Source organism: Numenius arquata, chromosome 23 (genome assembly GCF_964106895.1).
Source record: "Numenius arquata chromosome 23, bNumArq3.hap1.1, whole genome shotgun sequence".
In the NCBI taxonomy this organism is placed as follows: domain Eukaryota; kingdom Metazoa; phylum Chordata; class Aves; order Charadriiformes; family Scolopacidae; genus Numenius; species Numenius arquata.
This window is the reverse complement of record NC_133598.1, coordinates 7,696,138-7,724,058: the sequence shown is the minus strand read 5'-3', so window position 1 is coordinate 7,724,058 and position 27,921 is coordinate 7,696,138. Positions and strand designations below refer to the sequence as shown.

Below are 27,921 nucleotides of genomic sequence, written 5' to 3'. Positions count from 1 at the left end.
CCCCCCTCAGAGGGCACGGGGGGAAGAGAGAAGAGAGAGGGGCTCATTGTGCAGTTGGTTTAATTTATACAGTGAGGGGCAGCAAGGCCTTCCAGGGGCAGCAGGACAGGGGTCACTGCTCCACCCCAAGCAAGTTCTGATTTCGTCTCTCCCTGCAAATACCCTGTAAACACGCGGCCACGGCCCCCAAAAACACGGCGATGCCCCGTGCCCCGCACACACCCTTCTCACCCGCCCCACGTCAGGTCACGGCGACTCTCACCATCGTCCTAATCTGTGCACACCAACAGCTCAGATCCACTGCGACAATGAAACACGACAGTTACACGCACGGCACTAACAACACGCACGGCACTAACAACACGCACAGCACTAACAACACGCACAGCACTAACAACACGCACACACCCCCCCGATCCTACAGCAACACCGAGCTGGGGAGGGCAAGGAATTAGTCACATCTTGCACAGGAGAGAAAGCAACAGCCGCTGCGGGGAAATGCCATGGAGACCCCGCTGCCACAGTACAATTTTGGGGAGACTCAGCCCCTGCTCTGCCTTAACGGGCTCCCGGGACCCCCAAGCCCATGTGTCGCTGGAGCCTCCGCTGATGCCAAGCCCCTGCGGCATTATCTGGATGTGCCTCCAGGACTCTGCAGCCTCGGGGATTTGCTTTTAAACAAGAAACCCAAGAAGTGCCGGTGGCGAGAGGTGACAGCTTGCACCCCAGCAGGGCAGCCCAGCCCCGCGCTCGCCCCCACCTCCAGAAACAAGAGGGAGAAGGGCCTTTGCTGCTGGAGGCAGGGCTGTGCCTGGGGTACAGGATCCACACGCAAAGTTTCCTTTAAAAGCCTCTCTTCCGGAGCAGCAGCTTCCTGCCACGGAGGCTGTCAGGCTTTTTCTCCGTGTGCCCGCACTCCCTCACCCAGAGCTGTGCCTGGCAGGGAGCTCACGGCAGGAGGGTGACGGCGACACAAACACCCACGGGGCAAGCACTGGCCATGGTCAGTGGGAAACTTCAGGAAGGAACAGCTTCTGTGATCCAGTGTCACTCGCTACCCAAGGGCACCAAAGCTCTGGGCTCTGCAACACCCGGGTAACACTGAGGGTCTGCAATAAGTTATTTTCCCTACGGGGGGATTACATGCAACTCACACACAGGGGAGAGGTAAACGGGGGGGGTGTGACACTGCCCGAGTGGGGGGAGCTCTAATCGTCAAACCTCCCCTCACGGATGGTGTCAAAGGAGAAAGGGAGGAACTTGAACCCAGTGCCAGTGTAGAACTTGTTCTGGAACTCAATCCTGCAAGAGAGGGGAGAGAGATTCTTCATTAAAAAGGCAGCTCTCAGACATGAGTTAGCAATTAGCAAGAACTCCATTACAGCTATGATTATTGGCTATAAAAAATAAAACTTTAAAGAGAGAAAGTGCTATTATAATGTAGTGTATCTTCTGGCACAAACCCCACGCTTTTGTTCGCTGTTTCTGTAGCAGAGAACTGTCCAGGGACCTCAATTCCAGCCCCACCAGCAGCAAAAGCGGGATGAGCTCCCTGCCTGCAGAGCACTTCCCAGGAGATCTCATCACTAAAGTTCACATTTCAGTTAGAATGAGCCCCAGACGCACCACACTCTGCTCAGACTTCCTCCACCAGCTACTTCTCTTTATTTACTCAGTCCTGTTTGGTTTATCCCCACACGAGGGCCGGGGCCGGGCCGAGCTGTGCCTCCTGCGGAGCATTAACGCAGCCCTGCTCGCCTGTTCTGGGTAAAAAAAGAGCTATTCTCGAGACCTCTCCAATGGTCAGCAACAGCCAAATAGGGGAAGAAAAAAAAATAATCCCATGATTCCCAGTAAAAACAAGCGCAGCCTTTCATGAGCCTCGTGAGAAACACTTTCCATTGCGTGAGCCACTAAAATAACGAAGTCTCTGCAGGAACCAAGTGACAGCAAACTGTGGAGCAATTTAACACAATTTGGGAGAAGTATTTTAATGAAGTACAAAACAGCAAACTTGGATTAGTATTTTTTTTTCCAAGTGGGGAATCATGGCAAACTCCGAAGCCGTTTCAGCTGGCCCAGCAGAGCTCAGAGGGAACGTGCAGAGACCCAGCTCCCTGCCTGCCGGTGCCCATCCACAGAGGAATCCCGGGATGAGCAGGATTTTCCACGTGGGAGGAAGGGCCCCTTGCCAACACGCTCCACTGTTTCAGGAACCCTGATAATCTCCAGAAGTACCCTGTGACTACTCTGTAAGCAAAGGGAAATAGGAGGCGGAGGGTTGGGTACATGAGTCACACAGAACCCACTGTAAATGAAATTTTAACCCTGATGATTAACCGTTCCAGCTGGCCCTGACCTCTCAAAGCTGCTTTTGGACACACTCGGTTACAACTGGCCACAACTGGATGCCTGAAGCTCGTGGAGAGGCTGTCCTAAGGTTAGGGAACTACCAAAAACATTTACTTAACCAAATATCATGGCTTAAATGTTCTCTGTGTTTTTTCTGCAATTGTCTACAGAACCCGAGGTCCTTTTTTTTGGTCTGAGACAGTGCTGTTTCCAGGCTGTCAGGCGTGGTAGCTCCATTGCTAAACTCGGCACCGTGTCCCTCTCACCAGTGACCAAGCTCTGCAGAAGCATTTCCTAGACAGCTCGCACGGCAGATAAACAGACTAGAGAGCTTTCTGGCAGCCAGCATTAAAGAAAACCCACTCTTCAGCTTTTTTGTATTAATTATTAGCTTAAGTGTCTGTTGGACTGTAATTATATGGATGTTCCAACCCAGAGCCACAGAGCGTCCACTCTGCCGGGAAAACCAGGAGCTCCCAGCCCCGTGGGAAACCACTGCAGGGATTTGCTGGACAGGACCCCGACCGCCATCCAGTTCAAGTGCAAACTCCTGCTGGGTGTCTGTGACTCCTACAGGCGTGTGCCAGCGCCCGGGGTGGGCTGTGACTCACAGCCACCGGGGAGGGGGCAGCCCACGGGGTCGGGTGTTTGTTGGGGACAGTGCAGTTGCTCTCCCCCCGAGAGGAGCACAGTTTGGTACGTGGGACCGTGGGTCGCTCTGTCCTGCTGCCGGCATTCACAGCAGTGGTGGCTCCCACGGCCATGCTGAGGACACGCTCTGGCTCATGGCCTTTACAGAGAAAAATAAAGCCCTGGCAAGTTGGGGGGGAGCTGGGCTTGCCCCCTCCTGGCTGGCGAGAGGGACACAGTGCCCACAGTTCTCGGGGGCAGCACCCCCCCCGCAGGGGCCAGGGGCTCTGCCTGGCTACGCTCATCTACAGCCCACAGCAGCCACCCGCCAAGTGCCGCCTAATTGCTGTTTTTTATTTATTCTGCATGGCTGTTTGAGGCTGGCCACATCTATTTTGGTGTCCCTGCGCACCGACGGACACGGAGACAGAGGGAGACTGGCCGAGAGACACTTGGATGACCTCAGCCAAGGCTGAACAACATGGTGCGACGGCTCCAGACTCCGGAGCTGAACCCGCTCCATCCCGATGCTCTTTTAGCACCAACCCCTCTCCACTGAGCAATACGAACCCCACTCTTCACTGCTCCCAATTAATCTGATTTGCTTTATATCATGCTGCTGCTCCCCAGGCTTTCTACCTGTGGCCTGGTCTGGGGACATATTCTAGGGAGAAGAGCTTCCCATTCCAAATCAAGTTGAAAACTGTGCTTTACACAGAAAAACAGCTCCTTTTGGGCAAAGTCTGTGCTTGCTCCCATCAGACTGGCTTAAAAAAAGGCAAGCTACTTTAACCTAAACGTTCCTGTCAAATTACACTACTCACAAGCAAATACAAAGGCAAAATATCACAAAGAGTGATGTTAGGATAAAAGGAGATATCAACAGAGGTGGGGTGCAGCTCAGAGCCCCCGTGCCCCGGCAGATACCACCCCCCCCTTCACCTTGGCAGCGCTTGAGTCCTTCCTCCGCCCTGGAGCGCCCCAGAATGACCCAGCCTGCTGGAAGAATGCACTTTCTGAAAAAGCACAGAATAGATCCTCCCCATTCGGGGCTGATAGGCAGCGCACATGGAACAATCTGTGCTCTCCTCTCCCCAGTAAGACACACACTAAATTCCTCCTCCTTTCCAGCGAGGCTGAACCACCCACACCTTCAGAATTCTTGATGGGTGATTCTTCTCCCATGGCCCAAAAATCCCATCTGCTCCTCCCAGGAGAGCAGTATTTGACACCCCCCCCCTTCTAAAAAGGGAACACCTACCACTGGAAACATCCTGATCTCGCCTTCAAAAGCAAAAAGGAATGTTAACAGCATGTTCTTTTGAACAACTGCAGGTGCCTTCCTCCCTGCTGCAATAAAAAATCCAACAGAATTCTAGCACATTACTTGCAGTCTGAAACATTGCCTTAAACCTGCCTTTCTTCCTAAGCCTGAACGGTTTTTCCTCTTAGAGAATGTATATTACAGTTTTACAAGTTTGAAAAATATGTTTAGGGACAGCATGACTTCGTTAAGAGCTGCAGTTCTGAAGCAAGTTCCCTGCAGGGAGCCGTGACCCACGCGCCCGTGGCCATCGCCCGGGTTTCCCTGTCTTCCCGTTCAGTCTCACGCATCTTCCCGTCACACATTTCCAGACAATTTTTCAATCACCTTCTAGATCCAGCCCGGCAACGTGAAAAGCCACCTCTTGGCTTACCTGCAGCCTCCAGTTCACACTTGCTCCAGGTGCCCTGTGAGTGGCACCCCCGAGCACAGACTGTGATTATTAGGAGGTATCTCCAGAAAAACACACTTTCTTATCTTAGCCCATCCCTTCGGGTAAAAGCGAAAACCCAGAGCCTGCCAAGAGGGGACAGTGTCCAGAGCTGCTCATCTGCTGTTGCTCAGGAACGGGCCACGGAGCACCATTGTCCAGAAAAATGAGACTTTGAGAATCCCCTCATTCACCCGCAATCACAGCCCGGGAGGAGAAACAGCCCCCGTGGGGCTGGGGTGCTGCCCTCCCTGCTCTCCTGGGACCACCAGCAGCAACACCGGGGGGGTCTGCAGGGCTGGCTCCTTCCCACCAGCACTGCCACCGTACAGTGACAGCAGGACAGGGACAAGGAAACACCTGCCAGTCAGGGAGAAGTTCTCGAGTGCCTGGTATGAAGGTTTCTAGGCTGGATGCCAGGAAAAGCAGAAGCACCATCCGCAGCCATTTCAGCTGGGCCCCCCCCGGCTCCCTCGGCACAAGATGGCTCTACCCCAGTGTCCCTGGCAAAGCCCCGCTCGCCAGAGCCACAGAGAGCCAGGACACGGGGACACTCAGGGCTGTGCCCCACAGGCTGCCAGCAGAGAGGGCAAACAGAGTTTGCCTTGCACTTTTCCCCTGATTCTGGGGAAAGAGGATGATTTTTTTTTTAAAGGCACTGGCTTCCCTTTTCACTGACAGAACTACTTTTAAAAAGTGCTCACAACCTTTTCCTCCCATTTAAGCACAACAAAATACTCCTTGTGAGCATCACGGGACTTGACTTTGTTCTCCTGATGACCAGGAAAGCAGCTTCCCAAGGAGACGGCAGTGACCCGAGCCCTGCGGAGGCGCAGACACACGGACACTCTCTCCTACACTTCAGGCTGAAGAGGAGCCAGGGGGAGCAAAGCTCACTCCCACATCGCTGCTTTGATCCCACCAGCACACTCACCAGAGAATGTGAAGTGGAACAATGAGCACTTTTAAACAGATTAGAGAAAGCTCTTGAACCCTTTCCGTGCTCGGATGCAAAGGAAGCAATGAGCGTTCTAGTGAGTAATTCCTCCTCGCTTCCTGCCCCTCTGCATACACAGGAGCTTAAAAATCACGGGAAAGGGGCTAAGAAAGCGTGGCCCAACAAACAAAAGCAACAAGAAGTAGCTGCTGTTCCACGGCACCCCAAAGGGCAGACAAAGCTGCCCCTGCTCAGTGCAAGGTCTTAGGAAGATGAGCAAGACCACGTGAAGGAAACCGCAGTCAGCGGCTACTGCACAGCCAGAAAAACAAACACTAGAACCAGGCGACAGCCCAAGAGGCAGAACAAAGTCCAGGGACAGGCAGGAGCACGCTCACCCATCCAGCACAACCTTCCCAGCCCCCTGTTCACAGAGCTTCAGCCTAAATTATTTTTAAGCAGAGATGGCTTCCTCCCCCGTTTCCTGAGCGAGGGTTACACACACAATCTGAGGTGAATCGCTAGAAATGAGACCGAAACCTCTGACCCTACTAAAGACCCCGCTGTCAGAGCACGTCTGCTGCAGGATGTGCAGATGCCTGGGTGGGTTTGTGGGACTCCAGCACTTCTGAACGTTCTCGTCTTGGCTCAGTATCACCCACTACCCCAATTTTACAGCCTTCGCTTTCCTGTGAAGGGTCAATACAATTTTCTGGATGGCATTTCTACAGAGTCCAGGTCACATCAATTTTCTTGCTACAAAGAGCTTTGACATTCCTGCATGTTCCAGTAACTCACCAGTGCAAGCGAAGAGCGTGGAGGAACGCGGAGAGCCCCTCCATGACCAGCAGAATGGCCACCGTCAGGGTGGCAAATGCAGCAAAGATGAAGAAGAGGCCAAAGCCTCCGCCCAGACTCCTCACGCTGAGGCCAATGTGGATGACCATGGTCCAGAGCACCTCCGAGAGCTCTGCCAGGAGAAGGGAGAAGATGGCTCGTGTCAGGGAAACCAGCAAGAACCAGTTACCTACAAAGCACAGACCGGAGTCAAGCCAACCCCCACTGCAACCAGGTGGGAAACTTCAGAGGGACAACAGCTCGTGCAGCCAGTTTTTCAGGACATCACCCCCAACTGCCGGCCACGGAGCAGGGCAGAGTCCTCGCCCGGCAGCTCTTTGCTTTACGCTGAGCTTTCTGCTCCATCCCCCCTGTCTAGACCCAGACAGCTTTTAGAGAGCACTAGTGCAGACACTGGTGTTTGGCCCTAATTAGTGCCAGCGACTGCAGACACAGCTCTGTCCCTCTCCGGCAGCGCTGCTGAGCTCTGCCCAGGGGGAGACCCAGACCCAGGCCCCCGCTCCCCGAGGAGGACTCACGCGCGTGGGCCAGGCTGAGCGCCCAGAGGCGCAGGTAGGAGGCGGTGTTGGAGATGCAGCCCAGGCAGTACTCGATGGTGTGGATGGCCTGGTACACCACCGCGTCCCCGAAGTCAAACTGCGGGGAGAGGACAGGACGTGAAGAGCCTGGGCAGCAGCAGGGGCCGGTGACCAGGGAGAGCCAGCCACTACCTGCTGGTATCACCGAGGTCATGGTGTTTGGAGTTAAGGCACTGATACTGCCTTCTCCTGGCTTAGCATGACAGTTTTACCAATGAAAAATTAATTCTCTTGTCCTGCTAGGTTTTGTGGAGTGATAGTTCACTGCTGCATCTCGAGTGTTATTGTTTTCAAATTCTAGCAGATGAAAAGTAAGATATTTCAAATTCAGCCACGGGCTTTGCCAGGAAAAGGCTGTTCAGCAACAAGATGGTATTCATATGAATTCACTGGTAAATTGCATGTACTGCTACAGAAAAGGAGACAGCGCTTTAAGTCGATACTGTGTGTGTGCCTTTGCTACAGGAACAACAAGAGCATTTTGCAAGATATGCACTCGCCCTTCTTGAAAGCAAAAAAAAAATAAATAAAAATGCACAAAGCAGTCTTGAAAAAGTCCCATCTGTGCACCACTCACTGGCAAAGTCTCTGTGTCTTGGCAATTTTCTGAAATAATAAGACAAGCACTTATAAAGAAGTCTGCCATGTAGGACAGTCTCTTATTTTGCAGCTTGGGAAAGCATTCCCTACATCTTGGATTCAATCCATGCTTAAGAAACTGCTCATATTTAAGTCAAGTGAACATGATGTTTTAAATACATCAAGTGACTAATGCTCTAAGCATGCACACAAAGCTATTTATATTCGGTTTTCTCCCCTCGTATATCCAGGGCAATAAGTATTTCAAACAATTAAATTAAATTAGCTGTCAAAAGCCTAATACTTTCTCCACAGAATGTGAACTGCAAAGTTCTTTAACAAACCCTGCCCCGGTGACAGCACCAGCTCCCAACACACAGCACATCAGTGTGCAGTGAATGGAATGCAATAAATATTCCAACAATGACGATTTACAGCCCTGTGCAACTTCTGGAGAGAGCTGCCCTGTGCCAGGGAGGGGGAGAGTCAGCAGGATCGCTCTGCAGTATTTGTAGTTTCAGACGTTTTTGACAGGTTCGGTGATAAATAGAATTATCAGGTACAGCAGGCGCTGCTTCCGCACCCCCTCTGCTCCAGAGGGACCGACGCAGAAAGGAGCTCTGAGCAACACCCGTCAGCACCATTCACAGCAGCACCACTGGCATTTGTATTTTTTGTAATGAAATCGGTAACCTGATAGCGCTGAAACTTACAATCAATCCTGCCTGAGTATTCCCAAAAACTCACTTCTTTAATGCTCCTACCTGTTACAGGTGTTTATGAATGAGCGGTTTCTCAGAACAGAGCATCTCTTTTACAGGAAGATACTGGTGAGTCGAAATGTATGAAACTAGTTTTGCTGTATTTCCTGCCTAGCAACAACCGGTATCATCCTCGAAATGGCAGATAGTTTGGGGAAAAATACCTTTAAGCAGTTTGTTGCAGTGCAGAATTACCAAAGACACAACGTAAGGCAAACGAGACTTCTTCAAAAGTTTAAAACTGGGAGCCTGAAAAGTTTTTGCTTTAACAGCTTCCCTGTAAACCAAGACAGATCTGCAGACAGGGGATAAGACAAACAAGCTGTGTAGATGAAGTAATTAAAGGTCTGCTAATGGGCACATATGTATGGCGAATTAGAAATGGCCTGTAACACGTAAATAGCTGGATCTTTTGGAAAACAGGATGTTGTGACATGTTTAATTCACATGTGCTTTACACCGATGGGGAATGGCCCAGGTAGAGGTGAACGCGAAGCTGCCGTAGTCTTACCACCTCGTCCTCTGCAGGCTTGGAAACATAAGTTTACATTTAGTGCAGTGTCTCGATCACAACATTAATCACGAACACAATAACTCCCTCCTACACACGGCACAGCAAAGCAGTGACACGGCACAGGCTCTACCGAGGCAAGATGCGGCTCAGGATTGTTCAAAGGCACCAGAAAACCCCCAAACTATGATAAATCAACTCCTCCTCCTCAACCAGAGGTGGCTCAAAGCAATTAATATTACCCCCAGGTCAAAATGAATATATAAACAAGATTTCACTGCTGCAGAAGTACAGCCCTTGGATTTTGGAGAGAGGGAGTGCTTTTCTCACTGGAGCAGGTGGCAGCATGGACGCGCTGTGCTGCAGCCAGAGCAGAAGCTGCGCGTGCCGCCCTGAAGGTGACAGCTCCTTGTGATGGGGACAGAGCCACGTTTCCCTTTTTATATACAGATTATACTGCTTTTTCTGGAGTCCTGGGAATGACCAGGAGAGAGTCTGTATGAAAACACTTCACTGAAAATGGTCGCTATGTAGTTTTAGGCAGTGTGGAAGTCAGTAAATACAGGCAGAAGCCACCGCGTTCTGTGGCCGAGCGCAGGCCCCCAGGGAGGCTGGGCAGGCTCTTACCTCCTCCCCCTCCTCGGAATGGGTGGACAACTGGTCGTGCTGAATGATCTCCGCGTCCTCCTCCGTCGGGCCATTGCCCACCCGGATCCCACCGAAGTTGTGCGTTCCCTAACGCACGCAGAGAAAGAAAGAGCAAAGTGTTGTTTGGTTTTTACTGCACGAGCACGTGTTTTTCACGACTCCACGTGCAGCAGCAGCTCACGGAAAAGAACAAAATATTAAGTATTAAGGCCCAGGTTAAGCCAGGTGTACAACTATTCCCCCACGTGGATGGGAAAGATGCCGATTCCTGCTTGGGCTGGGGAAAAAAAAGTCTGTCTGAATGAATAATTGATACATTTCTACAAAGTAGTTGCCCCCCCCAAGTAAAACAAAAGGCACATCTCTCCAGAGGACGTTTGCTGGCACCCACGTGCAAACAAAGACCAAGGTTTTGCCCGGCGGGTGCTAGACAGGCACAAACACCAGTGCTGGGCAAGTGAGACCAGTCACACAGTAACCACGCCGGGCAGAAGGGGCTGACACAGACACACACACACTGGCCCCGCAGCAGCGCGTACGGACACACAGGGAAATCAGACCTTCCCTTACTTGGAAATTCCACGTTACGCAAACAGCCCCTTTTATAGACATTGGCTCAGCGTGTGACCCTCAGCCCGAACTCCATCACGCTCCGAACAGAACAGAACCACCTCGGCTGAAACTCTGGCAGAGCCAGAGGTTCCTCCTGCTCGACAGCTGCATTCACTGCAGGGAACGTTGGATTTTGGGACGGACTCCTCCCCCGTGCCGCCCTGCCACCGAGCAGGGACGCAGAGATCTGTGGGTCCTCTCCCTGCCCCCCGCAGAGCCTTTACACATCGTGAGGGCACACTGGAGAGTGAAGGCACGACCTGCACATCCCCACCTCTGCAGCTCAACAGCGGGATCTCTGTCCCCCTCCAGGTCTCCCAGGATAGAAAATGGTCCCGACTGATCCCAGGGACTATAAACGGAGACCCGCGGGTCTGACCCAGCTGTGGAGGTAAACTGGAACACGCTCATGCTCTGGCTCCCTGATGCTCTTTGAACCCATTTGCTCTTATGCACCTGCTTTTAATTTAGGCTCAACTATAGATTTGCCCAAAATGCCAGATGTGATTTAAAGATTTTGTCAGGTTTTTAAAAACACACTACATAGACATTTATGCTCTGAAAACAGAAATAAAGGGAAAAAATAATATAAGACAATGCTTTTGTTAGGATTTTCAGCATCTTTGGGACATCACAAGTCACTGATGACCAGTACCAGCACTCTATCTGTGCATTCCCAGGGTGAACTTGCACTTGTGCGGCTTTTCCCTCACACCCGACTTGTACCTGTTCTCTTTAAACTGTCAGCTGTCCAACCTAAACACGGCTCCCAAAGCCCCAACTGTTTACTTTACACTTCTCATACAAAGACCTTCCCTCACAGCTTCTTGTTCTGGGATGCACTTCAAGCGCTGGATGGATTATGCACAAAAGGTCCATTTTCATTTCTGACATTTCTGTGGGGCTACTTAAAATGTCACGATACAAACCCTGGCCCAAAGTGCCTCAGAGTGTCACTGCGGGCAAGATTCACGCTTCAGCACTCACAACTGAACCCAAGTGAAACACACAGCACTGGGGAAGGGACCAGGTTTGGGAGCTGCTGTGATCATCCAAGGGCTGGCTGCGGGTTTAGACACAAATCAGGAGGAACAGCTGCTACTGAGAGCCTTATTTGTGCACAACCCTTTTATAACAGTTTCAAGTCAAAGTGTTTACAAGGGCACAGGCTGTCAAAACCCCAGCAGTTACTGATACGAAGTCATCAGGAGGCCATCACATACACATGGTGTTTGGGAACACACAATGCAAACAGAAATGCTCCGCTGGGAAGAATCCTGAGCTCTCTTACACAGATACGCAAGAAAAGGAAAAAAGGGGAACTTAACCTGGGGGCTGTGGCAGCAAGGCCCTGCTGTGCCGCTCTGCAGGCTGTGATCTCAGCAGCACTCTGCGCACACACAACTATCATCCTTCAGCCTGGTACTTCTTCCAGAATGTATCACTTTTGCTGAACTTTGCTCTTTCCAAGAGAAAGCGTTTTTCACCCTAAAGGTGCAGTTGCCACTCCCTTATGAAATGCAGATACATTCCGTGCTCTCTGGAGAATTAGACAGAAAGCCAACTCCCATCTTTCAGTCCATCAGGTGATTTTTAAATGCACTCACTGTTGCAGCCGCTGCTGCCTCTACTGCCTGCTGGGTCGGGCCTGGGCTGACCTGGGCCTCCGTGGGCTGCCCTTCCTGATAGTGGATGGAAGAAGAGAAAGGGATGAGGAAGAAAACAAGAAGAGAGAGGGAGACGAATGGAGGGGACATGGGAGGATGAAAGATGGTCAGAGAAGGGAGAGGGAGTGTCTTTAACTGAACTGAGCTTTGACTCGCTTCACATCCTACCAGCTGGCTGCCATACATGCAGGGAGAATTTTCGAGTATCCTCAGTGCACGTGTGCCAGGTTCCTGCATTTCACATGCAGATACTTTACAGCTGGAAACCTACAGAGCACCCCAGAGGACAACCTCGCACATAACGACTGCTAAGTCTATTTTTTTTCCCCTTAGTTATTTTTTACCGTCCAAACTGCTTTAGCAAAGGCAGCTGATGAGTCTGCCAGCCAATTAAGCTGCCATCTCTGCTTTTACATCGTCAGCCCAGTGAAGGCTTAGAAGCGCATCCAGCAACCAGCACCGCAGTGCTCCCAAACCACCGGACAGAGCGCAGGCCAGGCACACTGCTTTTATCGTTACCAACAGAAAGGGTTTTTACAGGCAGGTTTGATGCTGGATCCAGCTCTGAGAAGCAGGCAACACTCTCTCCAGTAAAACCCACCTGCCTTTATGCCCAGGAATATACAAAAACGTTTTACAGGTCACAGTGCATTGTGAACCCACGTATCCGAGATAAGACAGAGAATGTAGCTTTGCAACCACAATTAGTTTTCATATTGAAAATATAAGAGTTAGTCACCCACCAAGTGCTTTCTCCATAAATACTGACGACGAAGGACCAGGGGTTTGGCCACCAGCATCCAGGGCACACACAGTAACGCCACCACCACGAGGAAACACTGGAGCCCCTTCTGCAAGAGAAACAAGTCTCAGATGATCTAGCGACAGCCCACGCTCAAACACACACACACCCCCCAGCAGGAGTCTGACGTGACACCAACGACTGGATTCCCGGAGCATGTGGACGCCTCCCTCTCTCTCTCTCCCAGGAACAACAAGACATGCTGTCCCTAATGCCCTCGCACTGCACAGCGCCCAGTGCTGGTGCTGGGTTAGATTAGGGAGAAATCCTACAGATTCTGCAGGGAATGAGAATTTGGCAGATGTCCAATAGTGCTGGGAGGAAACGACATTAGTGTCTCAGCTATGCTTAAAGGCACTGCATGGCAGATGCGGGACAATATTCCCAATCACTGCCCACAGTTAGTCTGGATCCAAATGTTCTGGAGCCACAGTTGACCTGTGTTCAGACTGATAGAAACTCCTGGTGTAGGGATTATTCCTTCCTTCTTCAACATCCCAGAGTGTCAGCCTTTGGAAATGATGCCACGTTTCCTCTACCACACAGAAAAAGCGTTTCATGCTTGATTTCACAACTATTATAAGGTCAGTGAAAGACTAATATCACGAAGCACCTCTGATCTTATTCTAGCGAGAGCACGCACCTGCCCTTTATAAAGCATCTTATTACTGGTATCACCATAGGAGAAGAGAAACATGTTGATAAAGTGTATTAAGAGGCTCGGTGCATCCTTTGAGGTGTGAGCATCGTAGGCCGTCCATTTGTAGAAAATGAGAATAACGAGGTACCCAAAGAGTGAAGACATGAAAATCATTTCTGGAATAAATCCAAGGTATATGTTCAGTGGCTTCTTAAAATAGCTACAGGGGGAAAAAAGGAGAGGTTAATGTTACATTTGGTTGGCATTAGGCATGTGTAGGGCAAAAGCTTTTAATGAGAACATGAAGAACGTCTTTGGAACAAAACTGCGGGGGCTCAGCATTTCAGCAACGGCTGGGGCTTACACACAGAGCTCCTGGCCATGGCTCGTTCCACACGGGCAGGACAAGCCCCCCCGGCCATTGGCAGGGTAAAGTCTGATGGGCTTCTGCACCGTAAACTCATACACACGTGACACACAAAAACACTTCCCCCCACCACGAGAAAAATGGAGCAAAGCACTTACATGTGGTTGAGAAGACTCAACGTGACACCAAAGAGCATGTGGATAATGCCAAGAATCACCGACATTTTCATCTTGAAGGAATTGAGGAAGGCCAGCTTGTTGCTGGCGATGTTCCAAATCTGTGAAAAACACCAGCAAGTCAGCAAACTCCGAGTCAAGGACAAACAGAGGAGGATGAAAATGTTCACTTGAAGCTAAACAGCATTAACCATCCAGGAAGTATAAGGCTGTAAGAGCAGGGTTTTTAAAAGACGTGTTTGTCACATGGATATCTTTTGGGGAAATGAGCAGACAACCTCTTCTGCCAGGAACACTCTCTTACAGCAACTGATCCCACCGTCACAGCAGGAATCAAACCTTCCCTGTTTTTATGGTAGGCAAAAGTTGCAGGCAAAAGGGGGCTGTATCCTCGACAGGCAAAAAATATGATTATCCATTTAAATGAACACATAGTTCTGATTTGCAATAGGAAATGAAGTAAAGTTATCGTTCCCAACATCGGTTAAGAGTTGGCTAAGGGAACGGCTGGGCTGTGAAATCTCTCACAGGGAACCAGACTGGCACTTTTTCTGTTAAGACAGAGGATGCCCTTACCGGGTCGATGCCGAAGGGGTAGGGCCCACCGAACACCCCCGGAATAGCAGGGTTCAGCTGGAGCAGGGGGGTAGTCTCAAGCAAAGCATCTCTGTTCGGGTACAAGCAGATTATAGAGACATTAACACAAGCAATGCCGTCCTCTTTCTTTCTGTAAATACTAACAACATTCTGCTCTTGTGAGAGCAAGGAGTATCTCAAATTGAATGAGAGCTTTAAGGTTCCTGCGTGGCCTAAAGACTTTCCCGAATGAATAATAAACCTCTTTCTTGACCCATTACTCAGTGTCACAAGGAAGAAAGACACAGGGGACCGGAATATCGCGATGTCTACGAGGAGAAAGTGGCTAAGCTGCATCTTTACAACTTTTCTGGGGGGAAAGAAAAAGCTGGTTTGAAACTTGATAGATATCACTTTTACACCCCTCTTCCAATCCTTCTGGGGACTGAGCTCAGAAGTTTTTGTTTTCCTGAGCTGGGAGGACAATGGGGAAAGAGAAGTCACCTGCTTGTCACTGTCACTCTCTATCGAGTTACCAACTGTTTACTCACGACCAATTGCCTTTTGTGAACATCGGCCGCACACTCCAGGACGAACCGAACAAATTCAGTGACTTGGAGAAACAGTCATTGTAGATGAGGCCTGTGTAAGTGGAGAACAGTCCCATCAGCAGAATGATGTATCGACCACTGAAAACCATGTTGAACATCTAGTACAAAACAAAAGAAAAAGGAACAAAGAAAGTCCATGAGAACGAGGAAGGTCACAGAACAACAAAACCAGTTGCAGGACAAACAGTAACGGGCCATATGGACTAAAAGCCCAAGTCTCTATTTCCCCACAGCAGGAATTACAGGTGCCGGAGGCAGCACAGAATGAGAACACGGAGGATAAAGAGGCAGCGCGACCGTCGATGGGGAATCTGGGATTAGCCGGAAAGGATAAACAGCATCCGCGCTGACGCCAGCCCCAGCTTGCAGCGCTGGTCTGGCACCAGGCAGTGCGGGCCCCGCTCAGCTCCCTCCACGTTCTACCCGTGTGTCTGGACTCTGGTCACCCCCTGCCAGCCCCAGCCCTGAGCAAAGCCCACGGGATCTGCAAACAGGAGGAATCTCAGAGATACAACACACACAGACAGAAGTCAGGAGGTTTGCAGCCATTGAACCCCGTGATGATCCAACCAAGTTCTGGGTGATTTGTTTACAACAGCTCACGCACTACACCTGACAAACACTCTCCTTTAAGCACCCGAAAGGAATAATCTCAGACAAGTATCCGAAAGAAAACCCAAAGGAACTCACTACTATTATGAAATTACGCTACTCAGTCTGTGCTCTGCAGGCTTCCCAGCCTGGCTGTGGGCTCCACAGGTTTCAGACGTGGGGAGTAACATGATCATCAGTTCAAGGGGAGAAGGATGGGATGAAACTCCCCTGCAAATCTCTTTTAAACCGACGCCCAGCATGACCCCCCACTTTACCTCGTTGTCACTCTTCTGTGAGAGAATGCGACTCTCCCTCAACACCATCCAGACAGCAATCAGAGACATCAGGATTCCATGGCCAAAGTCTCCAAACATCACAGCAAACAGGAAGGGGAAGGTGATGATCGTGTACGGTGCTGCAAGAGGAAAGATGACATCCTGGTGTGCTCTGTTTGAGTAATCCCACATTTACCACAGTACAATTCACACAATTCAGCAATATAATTCCCAAGCTTCCCCTCTGCTTCTGAAAGGTGCTGAGTACTCTGTTGGAAATTTTCACACAGGACAGACGACGCAGAGAAACACCACAACTAAACTGAGACAGATGTCTGGGACTGCTCTAAGTGTGAGTTTACCTGGATTTATTTCCCGGTATGTCCCAATGCCATATGCATCAACAATGTTTTGAAAGCCACAAGTAAACTTATTAGTTTTGTTGTACGTCGGTGGGGTCTGGTTGGTTTGCATCCTGTTTAAAATAGATGGGACAGTGGATCCGCTGTGCTCCTGTTCGCAAAAACAACAAAAAAGAGGAAGATCAGAACACCCATCCTCAGAGCTCTGGAGGACAGAGTAAAACACGACCTTCTTGTCAGCATTTGGAAATGACAAGCTTGCAATTTCAGTGTGCTTGCGCAATGAGGAGTCTACTGGAGCAGCTGAGAAGGGCTGCCAAGTTTCCACTGCTCTCCTCTCTGTATGGCAGCAGGAGTAGCACATCCTTGCAGTAAGGATGGACAGTGTGCGATTTGGGCAGACAAGAAACTCATGCAAGGGGGTTGTTGGTGGTTTTAAAAAAAAAATATTAAAAAATGAAATGACTTCAAGACCCCCAACTCTGTTCTCTGTCAGTCTGAGCAGAGGGCGAGCTTGCTCATGCCCCAGAGAGCTTGTTTCCATACATTCTGCTATACATCCAGCAGGACTGCAAAGCGCGGCCGGGCTCACTGAACGTGCCCAAGAACTCAAACACAGGAAAACGCGTTACCATTACAGCACTTCCCTGAACTTAAAGCTTTACACAATGTCACATATCTGTTATCTATAAGCCACGACTCCTGCATGTTAAATGAGGTGTTCTGTGGAAGGACTGATTCAAGCAGCCCAAAGGGATGGATTTCAGAGACTCGCAAACCGGACAAATCAATGAATCCCTGCTGAAGTTGCAGGCAGGGCTGTCTGCTTGTCCAGCCGGTACTCACTGTGCCTCTCCGCAGAGCAAACTGGATAGAATCCAGGTCAGCAACAGGACACCAGACTTCAGCAATCAAGCACTTCTGTGTCACGTCGATGTTGCACAGGTTCAGGGTATGGTAGATGGCCTTCATCTTGCGCACTTTGATGAACCAGACACGGATGTTTTTGGCGGCCGCCTGCAGAACCCTTTGGCGATGGTCCTCTGTTTGGTTCAGCACCTTTCACAGAGAAAAAGGAGAAAGATGAGGCAAAACCACTGGCCAAAACTGGCAGCACAGAGAAGTGCACAGTGAAACCGGGCTGACCACCAAGAGAAGTGTCACCCAGCAGAGGACGGAGGGATGAGCCTCCTCCCCACCCCATGCACAGGCTGCCACAGGCCTCCAGTATACACTTTACTCTCCATATTAATTAGTTTTGCTAAAAGGTTTTAAGGGACACTTTTTGACTTCTTTCCTCCTCCAGCTCCAGGGTCAGTGGGTATTTCAAACAATAAACTGCCCAGAGATCACAGAGCACATTTTCTCCTCCACCCAGGTTAAAAGAGCAGAGTTCTACCAAGTGAGGTGTACAGTGCCTTAAGAAAACACACAAAGATTACAATGAAAGACTTTTTTACTGAAGGGAAAAGGAGAAAGTGTTTTCTACTGAGGGTGTTTTCCAACTGGAACACATCTACCTCATGCCAAGTCAGATTTCCAGACTGGAAAGTCTTAGGCTCAAGGGAAGGCGAGGACAAAGGGCAAACACAGCTTTGGATCCTACAAATTGAATCGTTTCTGAGTTCTCATCTACTTTAAAATTACCAAACAGCAGCACTACACAACTGCCAGCTCGGGACAGTTTCTCTGTCAAACAAGCAGCCCAAATTTAACCATTTTTCCTTTTAGTTTCTCAACCTTTTCTTATTTTTTTGTCTCAAATCCCTTAATTTTTTCTGCATTATAACGTACTGCCTTTCTTCCTTGAAGCACGCAAATTTCAAGCATATAATATTTCAGAGCTGGCACCCAGTGGGTTTGTGTGCTGATCACTTGTTACCAACACTCAGGCTGTGGCACAAGAGATTAGTTGTAAAGCAGAAGCTCTTCAGGTCAGCACAACATGACAATATGAAGACAGGCAGAAAAAAGAAGAGCTAAGTTAAAGTTAGCATTGTTATCTCAACTTGGAAATAAGTTTAAATGTTTTCAAAGTTCTTGCAGGTGAACCAGGCAACTACAAGCTTTCAGAGCTGGAAACACGCCGTCTCCTCACACATGCACGTTCCTCCCTGCTCCCTGGCAGGCAGCTCCCTGTCCATGCTGTACTTACTCATATAGAATTAACTGCTCAGCCCTTCACCCTACACCCAAGGGAGCTGACAGCCTCTGAACACCTTTCTTGCAGTGTTGAGCTGCTGGGCTCAAGCTACCTGGAGCTGAAAACAGGGCCATCCAATAGGGCCAAAAATTCTCCTGTTTCAACAGGATCCAAATAAGTTTTCTACTACATTATTAAAGAGCAAAGAAAAAACGGGCATTGACCCCAGTTATTTTACCATCTGAAGATCATCAATTCTGGTATTGACACCAGAAGCCATCTCCTTCCGCTCCTGTGGTGTTTCTGGGCATGGGTAGAGGGAGGCGCGGAATCTGGAAGACACGCAAGTCACGTTAGTGACAGGGACGGAGAGAAGGTAAGTCAGTCAGGGGAACAGAGGGCTGAGCCTAAGTACAGACACAGAGCCAGAAGCACATTTACAGAAGTCTCTGATCAGCAAAGACTGCCAAGCAGGGTTTCAACCTCTAAATCAAGCGGGCAGAGCAGTTTGCTCCAGGCCAAACCAGAAGCCAAACACTTAAGAAACAGGAGTGGGAGGAAACCTCTGCTCCCGGCACCGACAGTGTCCCAGAGCCGATCAGCCGTCCCTGCTCGGGGTGTCCCTATCATGCCAGCGCAGCTGCTGCTGGAACCCGTCACCGTTGGTCTCCCCTGGGGGAATATTGCCCGCTGACACCCCACTAGCTCTGTCCAGGAGTTCCACACTCCAACTCCCTTGTTTTCAGGTGTTCTCTACCAAAGCAGTCAGCTCCTCTGAGCAGCGGCCAGAATCCTTGGGCTGTGGTCACTTTGCCTGTCAAATACGTTTCAACTCCTTATGGTACATTTTATTTGCTGTCAAAATACGTACTCTTACAGTCATTGTGAAATAAGGAGTTGTAAAATACCGATATTAAGTCATGTCAACATGTTTCAAATACTTGAGCGAGCTGCCCAGTTGTGAGACTACCATACCCTTCACATATCTTCTTGACCCTGTTCTTCAGCTGGTCGCCTTGGAAAAAGATGATAAACACAGACTTGTGCACGTAATCCCCCTGGAAGAGAAGACAGGGTGCACTGTAATAGCTCTGCTATTTTCAGAAATTAGCATTATAGCAAATTACAACAGAGTTCTACTTTTCTTTCCTCTGAATCTGTGCACACAGAGCTCGCATCTGCACAGCGAGTCAAGAATGTACCTTCACACCACTGGAACGGACAGGAGGAAAGCGATTCTTAGCCTCAGCAGGGAATACCCCTACTGTACATGTGTTTACTGAAGCAAAGTGTTCTGTGTTATCTGTTACCTATTCTCTGTAACACAATAAACAGGAAACCTGGGAAGATCTCCAAAAGAACAGAGATGCAGTGAAATATTTATCAGCCCTGCAGCCAGCTCACCTACAGAATCAAGCAGAAAGCTGGAGAGTGAATGAAAATAAGCTGAGGTGGAGATTAACAACTTTGATTCTCCAGGGAGGCCAAGGGCACATTCCTCGTACAGCTGTTTTCATGCTGGGAGCCAGGTCCCCTTTCCTGCGTTTGTTGACAAGTTATTGTTCTACCTTACTTAGGAAATTTTAACGTAATGTTTCAAGAATCATTACATTAGGTGTAACCTCAATTTAAGGAAGTGTTGCACAATTGAACAAAGTCTCTCCTAGTAGACAGATAATCCAACAGGTCAACTACCAGCAGTTGATGGGAGAGAGCAGCAGTCAGCCTTACATGAGACACAAGGGGCAGCTACCGAGTTCAACTCTTCTGTCTTTGTCCCAATACAACACACACACACACAGACACACACACACACAGACACACACACACACAGAGCTTTTCTTTCTACTGGCCAAGAGCAAGAGTTCCCAAAGTTTGGGCACTGTCCCTTGATTTGACACTGAATGTAAAAACAAGTCCAATCACATTTACTATGTAATAAAGCCAACACTTCTCAGGTGGGTATTCAAATGGCCACTTAGCAAATTAGGAAAAATGAAAGGTCCAAATTCAGAGTGAATGAGCTCCAGATGTTACACCGCTGATGTCCAAAAGAGCCTCTGTCAAGGAGGATTCCTATTTATCCAGAGCTGCACACAGGAGTTGCACTTGCAGTCTGTGCCAGAGAAGCAACTACGCCCTGCTGCAGTCCAAATTTGAGTTGTTTTTCCCCTTTTCAACAGTATTCACCAACCATCCTGCTATTTTTGTTGTAATTAAGCAGGAAAACATTTGTCACTGAAGTCTCAGAGGCTGCAAGTATGTACCGTGAAGGGACGCAACACAAGGTGTGGCTGCATGGAGCTCATGGAGGGATAAAGGTTTAGATCTATCAGAGAGTCCTTTCACACATCTGAGAGTTTCACTGCTGTAAACAATAGTTCCTTTTACCGTTACAGGATCCTCCAGGGGGTTCTCAATTTCCGCCTGACGCAGGAACACGTTCCCTCGGCACACTCGCCACAGCATACGCTCGAACATGGGGATTCGCTCACGGTTGATCACACCAGCCACAAACCTGCAAAGGGAGGGCAGAAATGTCGATTCTGCACCTGGGGGAAGGCAGAGCCTGACACCCAAACCACCCACAGCCACTGGAGCTGGGTATCGGGCTGAAAGCTACAGAAATCTTGTTCTGAAATGAGTTCTTTAAGCAAAACGGAAGGTCCTCTAAACACATGGAGACTGACCGTTGACTGTGTGCCCAGCACAGGAAGACCTCACTGCTTCCACCTCTACGTCCAGATAGAGAATTACAGACACACAGAGCCTGGAAGCAACGAATGAAGAGGGTACAGAACTACACAGACTTTTCAGAGTATTACGTGCCTAGAGTAGTTACTGGTTTCAAAGCTGTGAGAGCTCAGAATGTCTGAAAGAGCCACCAGGACACATTTACAAAGAACAACTAGCCGATTTTTTTTTTGTGCAGTGAGAAATGTGCCAAGCACAAATATGAACTGGGAAGTTAATGAACAGGGACAGAACCAGAGGACGACAGCTAGTCCAGACCAGCCTTCATCGCTTGATGTGCCCCTCTGGAAAGTTCCACTGCTGCGCTCAAAGGGCTGCAGGTGCCCTGGGATGAACATGAGCCAACAACCCCAAGGGGGGCAGGAGAAAGCCAATGGCCATTACCCGAGTCGTAGCGGGGCCCCTCTTCCCATCTCGCTCGGCTCCAGCAGCGAAGAGGACTCCTCCAATAGGTCTGGATCCGCCATCTGCTGATGATGCAATTCAGCCTGAATTCACAAATCAATTAATATCTAATGAAACTAGTTAGTGGCATGCAGGGAACGAGGAACCAGGAGATAGTTTGAGGAGACAAAAAAAGGAAAAAGAAAAAAAAAATAAAAGAAAAGAACAAACATAAGACAGCAGAAAGAGGAACCAGATGATAGAAAAGACAGAACCACATAAGGAAGGAGAAAAACGAGAGGAGAGTGGAATGGCCCAGCAAAGCTACTGTACAAGAAAGGTCTGAAGATTGCAGCAAGAGAACAGAGGGGCTGTGGGGTATATAAGTCTGAAGAAAGGCAGAATTCAAAAAAAATTATCAAGTTTTAAATACAAGTGATGTTCCCAAGAACCGTTTTTGAATGGCACAAGAGAGCGGCACACCCTACTCTGCTCATTCCCTAGATCTGAAATGAGAAAAAGACTGACCCCCTCTTGCCGTAATTCCGCATTTTCTGTGTATTAGAGATGCAAAAGGCGTTTCTGAGCGGTGCCTGGGAAATGGTACTTGGTGTGGAGCAGCCCGGGGAGCTTGTTCCAAGCCACGGGGAGAGCGATGCCCAGGCGAGTCTTCCACAGACGGTTCAATGACCTGGGGGTACCTTCACAGGGCTGTCCCCGGCAGCAGCCACGACAGACCCGCACACCCGCTCGGTGCCTCCTGCCCTGCTCCAGGCAAAATAATTCATTTCTCACTTATGTGACGATAGTTTGATTGATTCCAGGTTACTCGCCACATCAGCGTAGACACAGGGTCAGAATCAGTAACAAAACCTGGAAGTACTGGATGGTAATTTTCTTAATGGCTTTACAAAGTTCTCCAGGAAAAACACACAATACTTCCAGCCTAAAAACATGCTTCCTGATTAAATCTTTACATTCTCCAAGATGTTTATCCTTACTCACTCTATGTGTTATTGCCAGACTCACAAGATGTGTTGCTTAGGGCAGTCCTGTGATGTTGCTCATTTTTTGACCAGCCAGGCATTAAGAGAAGACACAGTTTTATACCGTCCTTCATCGCAACTGATCTGCAGGCTCAAATTCTTGGGAACATACCTTGTAAGTGCCAGAGTTCCAGTCAGGAAGGATGCTCAAGTCACATCCTCTGGTGCACCATCTTCAATCAACCCCACATCACGGTCATTTCTACCTCTGCAGCTTATATAGTGAAATGACAAAAACTACAGTTCCTCGGCACAAAGAGAGGGCCAAATTCTACCCTCTGTGGAAAACGGGGGGCCTCCCCCAGAGCTGTCGAGGGCACTTGCTACAACACACTGAAGGTAGAGTTTGACCCTGAACATGTAACATACATGCACACGTACAGCGCAGCCTTGCAAAAGCAGATAGCAACTGTAGTGATTCAGCCATGGGAGCTTTATTTGGGCAATAGCTGCATCACAATTGTAGTGAAAAACTCCACAGTGTTTTACTGGCCTGCCAAATAAAAGTAGTTGCCACATACAAGAGGAGTTTTTGCAAGGCTGAGGTGAAGTGCAGCTCAGCTGCCTGTACACACACCACAAACCACAGGGAGCCCTTTACTTGAGCTTGGGAAAACCAACACCAGGAACTGCTGATCCCTTCAGCTTTAAGGCAACTTGTTTCAACACCAAAAACAGAATGAAAGTTCTTCATACAGAACACAACCAAAATAAGAAGGTCTGGTACCACAAAGCAAAACATACAGCCCAAAGACACCAGTGATTACTTGATAACGAGATTTCAGGATGTTGGAAAACAGTAAGTTACAATTTTAAGAGGCTTGTATTGTATTTATCAGTGATCAAGATGCTCTGTGGTAATCGCTGTGAGGTGCGCCACGTTTTAGCACATGAAGCATAAAGAGAGAAGGATGGCACACGTGAAAACCTTGGAACCACCTCACTTGAGAGAGTAATTCTTATAAATGTTTAGTATCACCCCTGGCCCCTTTGGGCTGCGTGTCCTTGGCTCAGGACACCGTCTGAAACAGAGACAAGTTGTGCTTAGAGAGGCTGAAATTACAGAACAAAGCACCTTAGATTAAAGTCGGATTAGACCAGTTTTACTAAACAAGAACTTTCTTACACAAGGATTACTTGCATAACAAACCCCAACGTTCTTTGATTCATCTCTCAACTGCTCTGATTGACAATCATACCGTTTCCAGCTAGGAAACGGTGCAGCGACATCAGCCCTGATTCGGGGGAGATAACTAGAGCAGTGTTATAAGAGTGAACAGAAGTAAATAACTGAGAGACTGTGGAAATGAAAGCACTATCCGGCTACAATGCAGAGAAACCAGACTCTGGGAAATTTACTTTGAATAAGTTTTCACCAGCAGCAAGCGAAATGTCATCATTATTGTGAAGTACTTTTTACTACATCAGGTCATTCAGGATTGGAAAAACCCAAGCATATGCATGCCAGTAATTAGAATGCAGATCATTCATTATCAAACGTTTTTAAATTGCTGATTGTCCACCCAGATCAGCACCTTTAATCTCAGGGCCTGAAAGAGAGATTCCTTTTCCCCGTTCTTGATTCCAGCTCTGCCCTGTGATGGCTCTGGATCACCCCACACAACTTCATACAATTCAAGCCCCTTCCAGTCCACAAACAGAACAAAAGTCTATTTTCACAGGAACTAAAAAGGAGTCATTTCACCATCTAACTTATTAACCCAGAGCCCAGACAGGAATGAGAGGTGCAAAACAAACAGAAGAAAGCAGATGGGGAGAGAGTCGGAGGAGAGAGGGGGGACTGCATGCCATTAACCATTACTTTTCCAGTCTTCTCTTACGCTCACACTCTAGGCAAAGCTTTCAGAGAAATCTCTCCAGCTCATACTGCTCTTCATAAGCAAAGACAAGAAGACTGAGAAAAGGAGCATAATCATCAACATGGTGTGTTGAAACAAGAAATGGCTCCTTCGACTAGAACCATCCTAACAAGAACAAGTGAAACAATTTTGCCTTCTCCCCCCCCAGTGCACAAACTCCCCAGAGCAAACACCAAGAAAAGCGCTTTGGATCGTCAGCCATTTCTTGTGCAACTTATTACTATGAATAATACAATCGTAATTACAAGTTATTGAAGTCTTCGAGTGCTGAAGGTACTGAGTGAAGGGCAGCAGGAGACACGAAGCCCCAGCACGAGCCCGGGACTGGTCGGGGCTCACACGGCTCTTGGCTCTTTGCAGCCTGAGTGGAAACAGCTTCAACTTATGCTTTACTGACCTCCACACACGAGCTGCTTTTACATAGAGCGCTGCATTTTATTTGTTGTATTTTGATTTATTATTAAAGAAACCAGTTATCAAACAGGAGCGGGAACATATCTAAATTCCTGTGGCCAGTCCACTTAAGGCTGACAATGAGCTCCCTTTTGTGGTGACCTGACGCAGACAGTTTAGGAAATTGGGTTTGATCTTTAAATTCAGTCTGATCATGCTGTAGTTGAAGGAAAGCAGCGGGCAGCTCTCACCAGGGAGGACAGTGATTAACAAAAAAGCACCCAGCACTGGCTGTACGTGGTTTTACTCAATACTCTGTTAGAAGAGGGGGCAGTGGCACCTCAGCGCTGCCGAGTAACAGACTGTCAGGTTAATGCTGGGTGCCCAAGGAGACACGTGTAAGTGGACATTCAACACTCGAAGACAAGGTTTTTTTGTACCGAAACCAACCCCGTGACCAATCAAGGGGTTTTTTTGTACTGAAACCAACCCCGTGACCAATCAACTGATGGCACAAGCAGCAGAGTCTCTGTCAGCAGTGACCAAGACCCGTGCTGGCACATGAACAACTTCAGCACCTGAGCAGGAACCATCCTGTGCCAGAAAAACAAACCCCAACCCTCAGATAATGGCGCGAAGGCTGCAGGAGCCCAGCTCTCCTTGATCACAGCCTTTGTAATGGCCAGAAGCCAGATCCGTCAAGAACTCTTTGATCAAATCCTTGGATGAGAGGACACAGGACACATACTCAGCAAACCCGTGTCCTCACCCTTCTAAAGCACACACAGGAGCTCTTGGAGAAAACTCCCCAGGCTCTGGGATACTCAAGCTTTACAAGGAAGGATTACGCCTTCTCCCGTGCGGGATCTGTGTCTGCAGCATGACCCACAGCAGAGCAGCTCCTCTCGGGTACAGAAAGAGCCACCAGTCCCCGGCCGAGCTGGGCTTCACCAAGCGTTCAAGATTCTAAATGGCAGCTTCGCTCCAGAACCCACCTCTGAAAACTTTAGGGTTTGATCAAAGGCTCAAATAGATAAATAAATACCCTATTGCTTCAGTGGACTCTGTGTTATGACCCTAAAGAGTAATCTCCGTGTAACATTTCAAAGGCTGAAGAGAAGTTGAACTTGATTGTAGTATCTGTGTGCGGGAGGCAGGGCTGCTTATCTGCCCCCACCCACAGAGACTCCCTCCCACCCAGGAGAGCACTCCCTGTAGCGCCAGAGTTGTGGTCTGTTGATGTGCTTTGAAAACTACCAGCATCAGAATGATTTCACACAATTTTTAGACAAACCATTGCTGACCCAAAACAAACCCAGACCAACATCATAAGAAGTAAATCACGGGTAGCTATGTGCACTGCATGAAAAATGGAAAATAATTTGAGAAGCTTTCTTAAACAAAGCATAAAAATGACCCTGCTGTCCAAAATAGCAACTAAAAATATATTTGAGAATAAAAATGGTAATTTGTGGGAGAAGAACCAGCTGCCCAAGTGTTAACCCGCCCCCGGTATTCTGACCTCATCAAAAAATTGTTGAGTTTTACGCAGTATAAATTTTAATTCTGTCAGCTCCAAAAAGTTTCTCTTCAGAGCCTCCTGGTTTGTGTTGATTTCCTTAAGCTCGTTTTCAATTTTCTCAAAGTTTGCCTGCAAGATGGGGAAAGAAGACGACAGAAAAAGGACTTAAAGCAATTCCATAAGTAAGTGCTGTTAAATCTATTAAAACAAGAAAGTAGACAAGCTGCTTTACATTCCCACACGATTTGCACACAACTACACACAGTGCCCATCTGCCATGGCACGGGCATCCAGATTCGTGACATCCTCTTCAGGCAACGTGAAACTTTTCCCACTCAGCCAGTCTGTTACAGGCTGGATTTAGCCAGTGGTCTTTACATCACTAAAACCCCTTATAAACTTTATGACAGACCCACCGTGAACCATGGGTTTTGACTCATTTAAATGGGTGAAATTTCTTTGAAGTACGTTCACTTCTGACAGTATTTGGACAAACGCACAAGCAAAACAACGCTCGTGAATCAAGATGAGCCTGATGCCAGCGAGCAGAGCTCCCATTGCAGGTGACGGCTGGGGACTCTGGTTAGTGCACCTTTGCCAATAAATTCCACAGGTATCTACCAACGGAGATCATGTCCCCTGTTTCCATCTAGAGTCAGATACTACTTGAGTCGTAACACACATCATTACCTCCAAGTCAATCATGTCCCGTGGAAAAGGCACCTCCGGGTTTTCCCCAGTGTCCATGATAGGAATATTTGCCTTTTTAATCTCCTTCTCAACAAACCCTGGAGAGACAGCATCGTCATTGTTAACCAAAAGGATACCTCAATGTCAAACTCCCACCGTAACACCACCCAGCCCCACTGGCAGCCGTGAATTCTTTCACCTCCTATTCCAAGAGCCTCTGATTTGGCTGAGGCAGGGAGGGGATCACTGGCGGCAGCCTGACACACAGGGGAAGGGCGGCCTTCGCTCCTCTTCACCACCCTGTTCTCCAAGGCTGCCCTGCAGGTTTAGCCTGCGTTCATTATTTTCCCTTTAAAAGCTACAGAGCCGGAGCCACATCAACCCCAGAGAGAAACGTACGGAGCTTTCGGTCCATCTCTTCACACCTCCTGACTTCATTAACAAATTTACGCTGGAACACGTTCACGTCCGGGTTCAGCTGCAGAGAGAGAGAGATGGTTCCAGCCCGGCCCGGTGCCCCGCAGCCCCCGGCAGCGAGTGCCGGGGGTGCCAGGCCCCGCTCCGCCGGGGCGGGCCGGGGGGGGGGGCCGGGGGTCACTCACGTCGCGGAACTGGACCTTCCCCAGCTCGCCCAGTTCGCTGACACAGCAATAGGCGGCCTCGGACTGGAGGAAGAGCTGGGCCAGGGTCATCTCCTCGCTGCGGAACAGCTCCCCCATGGCGCCGCCGGCCCCGCCGCGGCCTCTGAGGAAAAAGGCCGTCAGAACCGGGACCGGGCCGCAGCAGGGGCCGGCCGGGCCGCCGGGGCCTCCCGGGCGC

The 27,921-nt window shown here is 49.0% G+C and overlaps 1 protein-coding gene across 23 annotated transcripts; it reads right to left on the bottom strand.

Moving 5' to 3' along the window:
• Nucleotides 1-44: 44 nt before the first annotated feature.
• Nucleotides 45-27,821, bottom strand: ATP6V0A1 (ATPase H+ transporting V0 subunit a1). Of its 23 annotated transcripts, none has more exons than XM_074162744.1 (22): nucleotides 27,705-27,821; nucleotides 27,502-27,580; nucleotides 27,103-27,200; nucleotides 26,413-26,541; nucleotides 21,572-21,675; nucleotides 20,825-20,951; nucleotides 19,409-19,491; nucleotides 18,672-18,765; nucleotides 17,137-17,349; nucleotides 16,291-16,441; nucleotides 15,929-16,068; nucleotides 15,000-15,157; nucleotides 14,449-14,539; nucleotides 13,855-13,973; nucleotides 13,333-13,549; nucleotides 12,631-12,738; nucleotides 11,828-11,902; nucleotides 9,588-9,695; nucleotides 8,961-8,978; nucleotides 7,050-7,167; nucleotides 6,472-6,643; nucleotides 45-1,302 (listed from the first exon to the last, which is right to left on the bottom strand). In XM_074162744.1, the coding sequence occupies exons 1-22, from the start codon at nucleotides 27,819-27,821 to the stop codon at nucleotides 1,209-1,211; spliced, it is 2,613 nt and encodes an 870-aa protein (XP_074018845.1). In that variant the 3' UTR covers nucleotides 45-1,208. The 23 variants fall into 23 exon arrangements, with proteins under 23 accessions (XP_074018845.1, XP_074018846.1, XP_074018847.1 ...); XM_074162745.1 differs by having other exon boundaries at nucleotides 21,572-21,654; XM_074162746.1 differs by lacking the exon at nucleotides 11,828-11,902.
• Nucleotides 27,822-27,921: the final 100 nt, after the last annotated feature.